Source organism: Rhodnius prolixus, unplaced genomic scaffold (assembly GCF_049639745.1).
Source record: "Rhodnius prolixus isolate KJV_2025 unplaced genomic scaffold, Rpr scaffold_5, whole genome shotgun sequence".
NCBI classification, from domain to species: Eukaryota; Metazoa; Arthropoda; class Insecta; order Hemiptera; family Reduviidae; genus Rhodnius; species Rhodnius prolixus.
The window spans coordinates 33,014,485-33,027,598 of NW_027411624.1; the positions used below are offsets into that span (position 1 = coordinate 33,014,485).

The 13,114-nt window shown below is 31.9% G+C and overlaps 2 protein-coding genes across 41 annotated transcripts in view; one reads left to right on the forward strand and one right to left on the reverse strand.

Moving 5' to 3' along the window:
- The window catches only part of LOC141458524 (uncharacterized), a 158,182-nt gene that overhangs the window by 74,052 nt on the left and 71,016 nt on the right, over positions 1–13,114 (forward strand). For 39 of the 40 annotated variants that reach the window (XM_074136622.1, XM_074136624.1, XM_074136602.1 and 36 more), the window contains 2 exons: positions 4,604–4,740; positions 10,892–10,993. The gene's annotated coding sequence lies outside the window, so the exon portion shown is untranslated. Of the gene's footprint in view, positions 1–4,603; positions 4,741–6,158; positions 7,710–10,891; positions 10,994–13,114 lie in introns of those variants that run through there. The other variant, XM_074136635.1, reaches the window with a different exon arrangement.
- The window catches only part of LOC141458522 (uncharacterized), a 69,197-nt gene continuing 62,428 nt past the window's right edge, over positions 6,346–13,114 (reverse strand). Inside the window, exons 3-4 of the mRNA XM_074136592.1 lie at positions 11,271–12,047; positions 6,346–9,674 (exon numbers count right to left, since the gene is read on the reverse strand). Of these exons, the coding sequence (XP_073992693.1) occupies positions 9,237–9,674; positions 11,271–12,047 (1,215 nt within the window). The 3' untranslated portion in view covers positions 6,346–9,236. The remainder of the gene's footprint in view (positions 9,675–11,270; positions 12,048–13,114) is intronic.

The following is a 13,114-nucleotide window of genomic DNA, read 5'->3' on the forward strand; positions in this document are numbered from 1 at the left end:
TGTCTAGTAATTTGTTGTAAATTTATTTACGCAGAACTAAATATTAGATAATTTCTGGACATATTTAATAGCCATATTTTCTTTTATGACTGTATTTAGTTTCTGTTGAATAGTGGAAGATCTTCTGAGTGTTTGACGAACACAGAGAATTTCACATTATTGGAAACTTAATATGATCCTATTTATCAAAACATAAATTAGATTACTTATTACTTTTTTAAATATAATATTTTGGGTAAGTTCATTGATACCTAAAATTTATACATGTACTCGCACTTTTATTCTAAAAGTTATTGGACCCATACAAGGCACTAAGAAAATTTTAAGATGATGCTCTTTCTCCAATTATCACAATAAACAAATTTTAGTTCACCTCGGCAGGTACATTTTACGTCTTAGCAGGAGTAAATCATAAGTTAGTGATAGTCAAATCAGTATTTTAACAGAAAAGACTACCCTCCACCATTGATTCTCAACGTCATAGATTTTTTTATTTTAGAAACTAAAGGAAATTACTTTCTCCTCCCCCCTCAAAAATTGCCTTTCAACCATTTTTTGGGAAATGCTAAAAAATGTCGCATTATGGGTGCTTTTATAGAGATTTTAATGTTTGATGCTTTTACTAAACTGCTCCTCCTACTAGACTCCAGTTTAGGATTTGGCAACGTAATTTTTCTCTGATAAAAAAACAAAAATTACATACACCTTGTTGATAGACTTATCTACCCACAGCATTAAACTGATAATTGATTGTAATTAATGTAGTACGCCTACTCTCTCAGATCATTAATGTCCCTTTGCTTTTATAAATGTTCACGATTATTAAAAAAATAATACAGCTTTTTACAATATTTTATTTTGTTTTTAATATTTTTAACAATATATACTCCTCTCTCCTATTCTCTCTCTCTTTCTGGATGTACATGTAATAACCATTACAGGAAATATATGTACATTAACAATTACAATGCTCACGATCTCTCTAAACAAAAGCGTGCTTCTTTAAAAATGACCCAAGGACAAACCTCATGGTGGTAAAGATCATGTTATGAAGTTGGTTTGTAAAAATGTTATCTTTGCTTAGCCAGTTAAATTGTTATTTTGATGTTCAATGCATTTTTTTTGGACCTTTTTGATTTTCCATTTTAACTTAACTGAAGTTTTATACTCTTCTTTCTTTTTTTTGAGACGAATGATGTTCATACGAAAGTTAGCCCCTTTGTCAAATACAATAGCATTTATATTATACAAAATTTGCGGAATAAGTATTTTTTTTTTTTTCGTCAAACAGTCATTTGCAAACTAGGAAGTTATGAATGTGTTCAGAAGTTTAAATTGTTTAAGAATCCTAAGTTTCTCATCACGAACAGACTTAACTTGTGAAAAATTGAATAGACAACACAAATTCCCTTTTAATTTACTATAGTTTCCTCATTTAGCATTTAAACATAAAGGCGCCATAACCTTAGATGTTGAAGCTTATTAAATTTTAATAAATAATGAAAACTTTTTTCCATCTTGAAATTTTTAGTTTATTACCCCATCAAAGCGAGCCCGGGCTGCACATCTACCAAAACTTTTAATTGCAACCTAGTCTAGGACAAAAGGAACTTCTTGTCTTCCATTTATGATACTTTTAGTCAGAAATATGATCTCTATGGCGCATGTTCGTGCCGCTCTAATTCTATTTCAACTCCTCATCGTCCGATGCTCAGTCTTGAGTGATGGCGATCGTAGGTAACTCAAAGGAGTGGATAGCTCATACACTTTTTCATTACCTTCTGTATCTTCAAAATACATTATGTGAGTTTCTCCAACATATCTCCACTAAATTGGAGTACTGCCTGGATTAGCGTCTCACCACTTCAAAATCTCTGCAGCTTCTCCGATGGAAGAAGCATATGTTCCAATAATATTTCCTTATTCCTGGATGACTGTGTTTAAATCAACAAAAGCCACAGCTCTGCAGTAACTAACCTTCAAAATGGTCAGTCTGCAACCATCAAAATAACAGCCCATTGCGCTGATACTGTTCTTCATATTTAATCTTTTTCTTTCAGTATACAGGGTAAAATTTTGTGTATCTGCGATTAGGGTTTTTCAAATTATTAATAAGTCTAATTGAAACACCTTAACAGCTCGAAGGTTGAATCTTCACTCCTAAAAATTTCTCTAATGGTTTTAAGAAGTAGCTTATAATGGACAAATTGTTTCTAGCTTAGCAGTACTGTAAGTTCCTCTTACTTTAATTTAACACTTCTCAACCTTCTACGTAATAGTAGATTCCAATTGGTGCAAATCAGTAAGAATTCCAAATTTTAAGATAGTTGGCCAAATAGAACTCTTGAGATTGAGAAGAATAACTGGAGAAATCTGTGGTATTATTTTACTTTTTTTTTTTGACTCTCTGAACTTCGTAAAGGCTGTTTGTTACTTTATGAATGAATCATTTATCACTTCTAGACAAGCCTAAACTGCCAAAGTAATATATTTCAGATGGCGCGGCAAGAAACAGCAGGAGAGAAACCACAAAAGCAAAAATGGTTTTCTAAAAAAATCAAGATGAATGAATATTTAAATTGCCAGTAACCTCTTGAATCAGAGGTCAATTAGGTTTAGTTACTAGGAGTTTCTCCTAACAGTGTTACAGAAAAAAGAAAAAAATACCGACGCTTCGTATTTCTGAGATCGATCAACATTACATATTCTAGGCGAGAAATATAAATTAAAAAGAAAATGAAAAAAATAATTGTTTATAAGTTTCTTTCTTTTATTTTTTATTAAACCTTTTAAGATCTCAAATGCGACCCTGGCAATCATTTTCTCATACATGAGAAAACACCTCCAACCTCCCAATATCGCCGATATTAGTTCGATTAAATATCAATTTAAAAGTTCAAGGTAAATATGGAAAGCAATGTTTTATTAAAAGAAATAATGAACATTAATTAATTGCGGAAATATGAATAGAGTGTTGAAATTTTAAAACAGTCTGGAATAAATAATAACAAAAAAAAAAAAAAATGAAAATATTAGCGTGCTCCAAGTAATGAACAGTTAATAATTTGCTCACGTGTGATAAGAAAGTAACTCGTTGAAGTTAACCGTCAATTCACAATAATTGACATTGGTCAGAAACAGGCTATATCATGAAGTTGATTATCAGTTTAGTCACAAAAAAATTCAGTAGCTAGTTACTAAGTTTCTGTCGCATTTGGATAACTGCTTCCTAACATCGTGATATCTGTATGTTTAAAAATCCTAAGACCAGCCAGAAATTAACTAAACAAGCATACACTATATCAGATTTTATCAATTTTCTTTGCGGCACTGCGTATTCAACCTCATTTAATTCCTTATCTTACGTATAACTGGGTAGAAGAACTGAAACTGTTTACTATTTTATAAATTAAGATGTTTAAGAGTCACTAGTTTCTGGGCTGATTTGGTACCATATTTTGGATAAGTGTTCCGTAAAAGTCAAATTTAAAGAGGTGATAATTTTTTTTTTTTTTTTAGCTTACGGCTCAAAGTAACTTACAGATTAATTTAATAGTTTGACTATAAGTTTTCCGTCGAATTGAAAAATTGTCTGTACAATTTCTGAAAAAAGTCGGAATGCATTACTGGTATAGATACTGACAAACGCAATCTACGAAAGAACATAAATATGTAATCGAGTCGTTCTTGTTTTTTTTTCTCTCTCTAAAAGATTTCCTAATTTACTAATAAAACATTTCGATCTAAATGAAGGGACCATCTAGTTTTTCCTGCTTCGGAATCACTTTGAATTAAGAAGAGTTTTTTGGGTGCTTGCTTTGTTTTTAAGTTTATTTATTTATTTTTAAGGCGCTTCAACATCTGAAGTCATTGGTGCCCGGAACATTTTACAGTGCACTACCGGCCTCCGGGACGATTTCTCTCGTTACAGACTATACTATCCATCACCGGTCAGTGAGCTGTAAGAAACTTCTAGAAAAAAAAAATCTAAGGGCTAGCAACTGGATTAGAATCCGTGATCTCCGCGTTGGGATCCAGTTCACGATTACTTCTTCTCTACATTTTATTATTATTATTTTTTTGAACAGGTTTACAGTTTTTTTAAAAACCATTCTAATGGTTTAGATGTCCCTCATGTAGTTTGATTGTACTACTTCCAACTTCCTTCGTTATTAATTTTATGGAAAGGTACACGCCAAATAACTTTAAAGAGAGCTCAGTGGTTAGTGCACCTTAATCCCTCATGAGTTTGGCAAACCCTTGGATATTTTCTTGCTAAACAAATTTTTTCTTGTTTGAGCTCCCACCAGAAGAGCAAAATGTTACAGAATTAAATTTATTTCTGTACAATGTTCAATCAGCATTTCAGGGCATGTCAGTTATCTCACATATCACACAATGCTTGATTTTCTTTCATTTTAACATTTCTTATTTTCATTTAGTTTGGTACTTGAGTACGGAAATTTGAAACTATTATTATTCACGCACACAATGTGTAACCTCCCTCGATTGTGTTCATTTAATAAGATTGAACATAAATGGAGAATCTTTCTATTGGATCTCTAATAAACAGACAGTTCTTACAAATACTTTTTAATTCCAGGGTAATCGAATGAATTGCTCATTGCAAAAGAGAGATTTTTAGCATTGAACGTCAGGAGTGATTATCAAAAAGTTGGATTCAAAATCACTTGTGGATATAGCGCGACGCTGGGCATACCTAAGAGGATACATCCTGAGGTAACTTTACTTTTTAGTGTATATTATTCAATTAAAAAAAATATTTTCTTTCACATTTTAATTTAAGTAGTATCATCGTCCAAAGCCATTGCTGTCTTAGCTTTCTGTGTGCACTAAATTCTCGTAAATTGTGGTGTCCACCACCAATCAGTGTGGTGTAGTAGCTGCTGACAAAGGGTACATCAATTTTATCAAATATTTTTAATTTTAAAACTCTGAGAAGCGTCTTATTAGTTGATAATTGGTTCTCGAGCATTTTTAGACTTAGCTTGCAGTAAAGAATTCTTAATCTATTTGGGTTAGGGCGCGATCTGTTGTCAACTGATTTACAATTCTCCAAGAGTATGATCTTCCAAGAAATAGCTTGCCCTGTGTTTCATGATCCATTAACAAAAAAATGCGGACCATTATAACACTCGCAAGAATTTACTTATAAATTTTCTGAGTAATCCAGAATAGAAGTGTTCAATTTTTATGAATAATAATACATCCATTATGAATAATGCCTTTATTTATCTAAATATATTACTATGCACATTAGAATATAGAATCAGTCAATAATAGTTTGCTGAAGAGTCTATTCAAACACAATTGTATTGACCCATTCTAAAAGTAAATTTTAAATAAAAAATTTAAAAAAGAATGATCTTATAGTATGTTTTACTAAATTAATTGTGAATAATTATATAATATTATTCTTATTTTGTTTATATTCTACAATTTATTCAATTAAAAATGTTTTTCATAAAACATTTATTCAGACTATACAAAAATTACTTCTCAGATTTTATTTTTTAAAAATATTTGTTATAATGTGGATATTTCTTTCTATTGAGTTTTTTTTTTTTTAATTAGGTAAAAATAAAATATTCTGAATCTGCAGGAATGTAATACATTTATTTATTTAGTGGAATTAACACAATTAATGATTTTCCGCCCTTCCAAACTCAATATGGATTTCGTTATTCGTCATTTAAAGAAGAAAAGCTATAACATTTTCTATAAAATTGATTGCTATGTGAAACCCAATCATAATAAACACTAGAACTCCTGTGAGAACTTCATTTTTAACTCTGGTTAGATGTAGGACTTTAAAAATCGTTTTTATTTATTTGCCAGAACGGGTGGTGCGCTTCTTAGAGAGAGATGTATAATATATTTAAGTATCATTCAGAGTAGTTATAATCGATGAGGAAATTACTACAGGAATTTATTTCTTAAGTAATTCTCCTTGACTTCCTTAAAAAAGTTATGGAAGTCGAGAAGAATAAACACCTCTTTTTCTTTGCCAAAGTGAATATGTTATTCCTTTCTCATCCTTTCGGTGAAGAGGAGGCTGCGGAAAATATATAAGCAAATGCAGACACAATCGTAAAAGTAATATAATGATTACTGAAGGAAGTTTCTACTTGTTGCAGAAAGTCAAGTCTCCATTACGCCTAAAAGAAAGAGGTGGAGAAGGGAAAACATCATATTTCATTAAGCCACTGTGGGGATGAATCAGAAGAGGTGGTTAAAAAATGCACACACTCAGAAGGATATCAATCGTATAACATAAGGTACACATCACAGATCTTTACCATGTCAATCTTTTTAGTCAATCGCCTAGCTAGCCATAAATCAGCTTTTGCTCAACTTCGTTTTATTACATTATTCTCTTAAATAATCGTTTCTAGTGTTAATATAGTTTAGTACTATTTAATCAGTGCTTATCTTCCGTGAATGTATCTAATCTCTGTCGAATCTATAGTCCTTCCTATTAACTAAATATCTCCCTCACCATTACTTAAACATAATTATACAATATAACTTAATTAATTACAGAATCGACACATATAACAAAGCAGTTATATATCCATCTAATCTAAAAAAAACTCATGCCACCATTGCAGTCATGTGATTGTAACCGTATAGAGCATAACCTTCACCGTACTTTATACTTCTCACTCATGCAGTATATCTGCATACGAGCCACAATAGATGGGTTCGCGGTGGCGTAGACTTTTAAGGCCGCCCTGCTAGAGTTTAATACCTTCAATCAGATCTAGTGATTAGGGCCAGTTGGTGCTGAAACTTTTGGCAAATAAATAAATTAAAGATTTTTGACGACCAGAGTTCAAAACTTAGTAGAAAAAGAATGTAAGTTTAACAACCATACACGTTTTATTTCTTTTATGCGTAAGAATATCACATTTTGTATAAACATATGAATATTCAACCTGAGTTTCTTATAACACTACTTTTTTTATCATAAAGTAATATACTTAATGTTATCAATGTACATAATATTTACAAGCGATTTTAAAAAAGAGTACAGAGTAAAGCTCCTTTAACGATTTCGTACTTCTAACTAAATGAAAAAATGAATAATATACGTTTAGTTTATCAAAACATCTGTTCAAAGATTTAAATAAATCATTTTAATGACTGGAAATAGTTCTTTCAATAAATAACATAAGAACATCGGAGCAATAAAGTGCATACTTTTAATAAGTAATAATCTCCTAAATGTTCTATTGGTTTTATTTAATCTCCTCATTCTAATCTTCTACAATTAATCTGATGAAGAAGACAGTGAGAAAAAAATCATACAAAAAATAAAACGAAGTTTAAAAATAATAAATCAGTTATTTTCTACCGTGTTGTACTCTGTTATTTATTTCACCAAGTACTGCGAATGGGATTTATAAAAAATGTTATTCCAGTTGAATATTAAAATTTTTGCAGCACAAGCTAAAGAATGTTTTTGAAAATTAAACAAGAAAGGTTACCGTTTAAAAGCACATTTAACTTGGCTTTCGGCCACTCGCCACGTTGCTTTAGAAACTTAAGTCAGTCCCTGTTACAATAGGATAAAGGAGGCTTCAACCAGAGAGTCTATAACGTCTCCGAAAGTTGAAATGTTTCAAGAACTCTCCCTGAAGTAGCCAGAAAATATGAAAAAATTATACCAGAGATTGACACAAGAGCCCTTTATCGAAAAAAATTTTATTTAGTGTTAGGGCACCTCAAAACGTGTTTTATTATAAATAAAATAATTCAAAATCAAAAAACTGGAGAATCGTAATACTTTCTCTTTAAAAGACAAAGAGAAAGTGCTTTATTACTATACGCAAGATGAAATGATTTTTACAAATCTGGTTCAATTGTCATTCTGTCAGTGCTCTTGCGGTTAGGACTAAATGCTAATAGATAGCACTCTTAAAGAGTGAATTCCTGGGTTTCACTGTTTCGTAAGTATTTATGTGTAACTGTTACTATCTAAATGAAAGTTTAAAGCAAAATACTTGATCCTAAAGTTGTATATTTCACATCTTTTCTGCAGTAGTTGAAGCCATTAGTTAAAGTTAAAACCAAAAAGTGCGTCATCATACAAAGTCTGTTGCCCCCGTAGGTTTTTTTTAATTGAATGCTAATTTCTGTCAGGAGTTCTTTCAACATTGTCCATCATCGTACAGTGAGCTATTAGAGGCTGCTTTAGTTTGAGTATTATAAACGTTAGTTAATTGAGTGAGTTCAATCATTTTTGCAGTTAGTAGCAAATAAGAAAAAAAAAGAACTCGAATAAAGGTCAGTAACTTCCATCTTGGTTTAACGAAAGCATGGCGTGCCTGCCGGCCAAAACCTTTCCTCCTTAGAAGGAGACGACTGTTGTCAAGTTTTCATTTTACTCGAGAATTCCTAGTTTAAATTTATTTATTCATTAAAGAATATTTTTTTGTTTTGTACAGTTCTTTAGTTTTGACTTTTAAATTATTTTTTAGTTAATTTAAATTGCTTAATTATTATTATTATTATTTTAGGAAACATCCTTTGCCGTTGTTAGACTTTTTTAATTCCATTAAAACGTCTTTTTACTAGTTATGAAAGAATCCTGAAATTCATCTCAATTGTTTTGGTCATAATAGAGTTTTGAATAAAAAATATAAAACCAAGTTAATTAATGGAAATTAATTTTTTTTATTTCATGTTTACAATTGAGCTTTTTAAATTTTGAAATGTTCTATTAAAGAAGAATAAAAATAATAAAAAAATTATAGAAACAGATGTATTAACAAAATTGAAAGCAAGAAATGGGAGAATTAGCTCAAAAAAAGGAGCTGCTCACGCCTTTTAGAGCAATAGTACAATGTATATGTATACTTTCTTTAGAAAATATAAAGTCAAATATATTATGTACATAAAATTTAAAAAATAAAAAAGTCGTGAAAAGAAAAAAAGAAAACAGCGTATATTTAGATTGAGGGTAGGGGCTCTGGAGGCAAGCGAACCCGGACATGACGACCAATCCGGTGGGAAGGGCAGGACCGGGCGGGGGTCATGCGCAGCGCGGGAGAGGTCGCCTCCAGAGCCCGACCCTGAGACAACTCACTGCCACAATAGGAACACATAAAAAAAAAATAAAAAAGAAAAGAAAAAACGAATTTATTACTTTTTCATTTTGCAACTAAAAAGAGGAGATAACTTTTTATTTAACAAAACAAAAAAAAAAAAAATTATTTGAGCGATAGAAATTTAACGAGAGCATCATAAATTAGTCTTGGATTTATTGTCGAATCAGCGGTATATCTAACACCACGTAACGAGCCATCATCGTGACTAACCACACCATATTCACCAACTATAAAACCATCTGGCGTCTTTTCTTCCACTCTATATTTTCTATAGTTTCTATCGTCCACAACATAACCGAATTTATTATTGTCATCCTCTTCATCATCAGTCTGTCCATCTTTACCACCGTCACTTGTTGATGGCTGGATGGCCGGCACTGAACCACCATCTTGAGCCTCTGGCGTTTGGACGGTGGACACTCCTGATGGCGTCGGTTGTGACTGATGGTGGAGATGATGTTGGCGATCTTGAGGCTTGGGATGATGCTGTTGTACACCGTGCGCTCGACCGTTCGTCAGTACACTCACTGCCTCATCAACCTGTTCAACAAATATAAATAACAAATCATCTTAAAACATTTAAAATTAAATCTTTTCTCTCATAAGATAGAGAACAATATTGAGGACTTCACTCTGACTACTAATACAGTATTTCTAATTTATTTATTTAAGGCACTTCAACATCTGAGCGAAAGCCAAAGCACTTCTCCAATTTTGGAAAATATTAAAAAGAAGACTTAGGACAGTGTTGCATGAACTTAATCTCAGTGCATCACCAAGAGAATGAAATACTTGCCAACTTCTCAGAAAAAAAAGTCTATCAGGCAGTTGACTCTAGAAAAGAGAAGTGAATGCGATTAGAAGTGGATTTTTGTCGAAATAATGAGGTCAAGAAGTCAATGGATCCATTGGCATTTCTGGTTATCTCAAGAGGATAATTTGAGAAAAAGACGCGCGTTTTTTGGAGTTATTGTGAGGAAATTCACAATGCAATATGTTAAATTGATCCCTGATGAATTTAGCATGAATTCCGATCTTTGCTACTGCCACTTAAAAAGTTGAACAACCTTACAAAGAAGATTAGACACCGTGAAAGGCGTATATTCTTTATGGAAGGATGCATTGAGAGGGTCTAAAATAAAAAATTTTCTTAAGAAAATACAATTAGAAAGATACGTATAACATATCGCAAAATTTCTTATAGAATTTAGAGACAAGAAAATTATTCTAGATAGATAAACGTTTTAGCTCCAAATTACTAAAGTACACATAGAAATATAACCTACCAAATCAAGTACCTAATTTGCATAATGTTTATGAAATTATTCAAACAGAGAGCTTCACTAGATTACAAAGAACTGTTGCAGTCATTGAATGAATTATACTTGAAGTTTTACTGAACAAACACTCATCTGAAAAAGCACTACCCACTTAATTTGAAATATATTGAGTGGTTTATTTATCTAAATGTAAACTGTAACAATCTTCTACTTTACACTCAACTTCTTTAAGGCCACTGTAACTGCAGTCCAAATTAGTCAGTCTGATCCATTCAAATTCCCGACATTTACATATCTATTAATGTTGATTATTTACTTAAAATTTTGGAATTTCAAAAGCTTCCTTCTTCTTAGAAACATAATGGTCTGTGTATGTATGAAATTAAATTATAATTCATCATAGTCTACATATTTTAGTCATAAAGGTTAACTTATTTTATCTTTTGGATAAATAAAATCATTTTACTACTGTTTTAGGAATGGTTCGTTACAAGAATTGAAGAGTCAAAATCGAAAAGAACAAAGATCGTCAGCTAACCTAGGAATTCTGTTTTCACTAGAATCTGGAAGAAAAGAAAGGTAATAGTAAATAACTTAGTAACTTCTTAATTTGCTAAAGCTCCTGTTAAATCGGCAAGTGCTCGGCATTATAAGCTTTCACTTTGTTGGTTGCGTGGAAATATTGGCCATGGAATGCCATTTTCTTTGTATTTTGGAAAATACAAAGATTGAAAAATGAACTTATATCTAATTAAATTAACAATTTAAGACTTTGCTGAGTTAGATGCGAATTGTGTACCTTTTCTTCGAAACGACCATTAATGTAACAAAAAGATGAAACAAGAAAGAAATTTACCTCATAATTTTTCTCTGGTTGGCCGTAAACTTTCTCCTGAAACTGCTGCAAATCAAATCTTCTATCTTTTCTTTTTTCTGCAGCTTGTAACCTATACCCAGCTGGTTCACTGTAGAATTGTACTCTCGAACCAGATGTGGCTGAAGTGACGCTGGTTTCATAAGTAACTGGTGCACTTCCAGGATGTGTTTGTAAATCGACTGGATGATAGGTTAATGCTTGAGCTTGTGAATAATTTGGTACAGTCTGATGAGAAGGTACAGGTGATCTTGTTTCCGGATTTACTACTGGAGGTGCTGGCGATGTTAATTTCTCCAAAATCTGTCCTCTTAGGTTTGCTTGTGGAAGTTGTTGTTCAGGTCTTAGTTGAATTTGTTGTGGCAGTTGTTGTCTCAGTAGTTGTGGTTGAGGTTGCTGTTGCTGAGTGGGCTGTACTACAGTTTCACTAGCGAACTCTTGGCTTGCTTCAGCGAAACTATCTAGTTGTGTTTGCTGCTGTTGGCGAAGTTGATGATGTGTTAACAATGGTCTTCTACTGCTACTCTGTCTACCTTCTATCCTTAACACGGTGGCTTCTTGGGAATAGCTAACTCTTTCTTCTGGCTCATCACTAGTCACTTTATACACTGATCTAGGACCTTCTTCCACTCCGAAATGGCTACGTTGGATGGCCGCCGCTGTAAGGCCTGGTTCATCTTGGGTAGTTGCAATGCCGGGTTTTTCCTCTGCACGTGGCCTTTGGCGTACCACAGACGAAGATACACGAACTGATACAACCTGTGAAATAAATTTTGTTTTATAGGTAGCTACTGTTTATTATTTTTTTACATTAGATTTTGGTAAGGAAAATATTAATCTTATATTTCAATACTCATTTTTTTAGTTTTATTTTGGATGAAGAAATGCAATTGACATTGAATTTATGGCGATCCTGTAAACTCTAAAACAATACAACTCAAAAGAAAAAAAAAATGCAGAATTCATTTAATGTCATCCTCTGATAACTAGTGCTCTTTCTTGCCAAGTTCAGTAATTCTACGTAAAAGGTGTTTATGGATTATATTTAGGATTTATAGAATTTATAAGAATATTTCACAACAATGAGATTTTTCATTTATCACACTATATTATTTCAGTTTAAACCTGTTCGGTTTTTAAAGTCTTCTTTAAAAAAAAGAACACAAATGCACTATTCTGATTGTGTTGACATGATTATTGTCAAAGTATGAATACATCTAAATTTAGGAACCATATGGTTTGATTTTGTTAGCTTGTTTCGAATATTCTCCTTTTTATACCAATTTATGTGATTTTTTGCTGGTGATAAAAGAATTTTTATCTAAATATATTCATCTAATTACTTCAAAAACAAATTTTGAACATTAAAACTGGTTTTCTTGAAGATTGCCAGGCCAGAACGCCGTTGATGCAAAAAAAAAAAAAAAAAGTTTCGTAATGTTTGAATAAAATATTTTTTTTAAAATCAAACCTGGTGAAAAATTTCGAATTTCTGCGATTTTTCGTTTGTGAGTTATGCTAACTGTTTCTTTTTACGCAATCTTTAAAAAATAGTTGTCATTTTTTCACTTCAAAGGGTCCTAAAAATTTGACGAGTTCACTGTTGTTATTGTTACAGTATTAATAGAAGATAATAGTTTTCTTTGCATGTGGGCATAGAAAACATTAAACTTACTATAATTTCTCCTTTTCTTCACGATTTCTGTTTCCAAGTCTACTTATTGACGCGCATTAAGTCGCTATAAGAGGAAAACTTTACATTTTTAGGCTAGATAGTTGTGTTTAATGCATAACATTTTTAAGTAAGACAAATCTGGCTTTAGTAT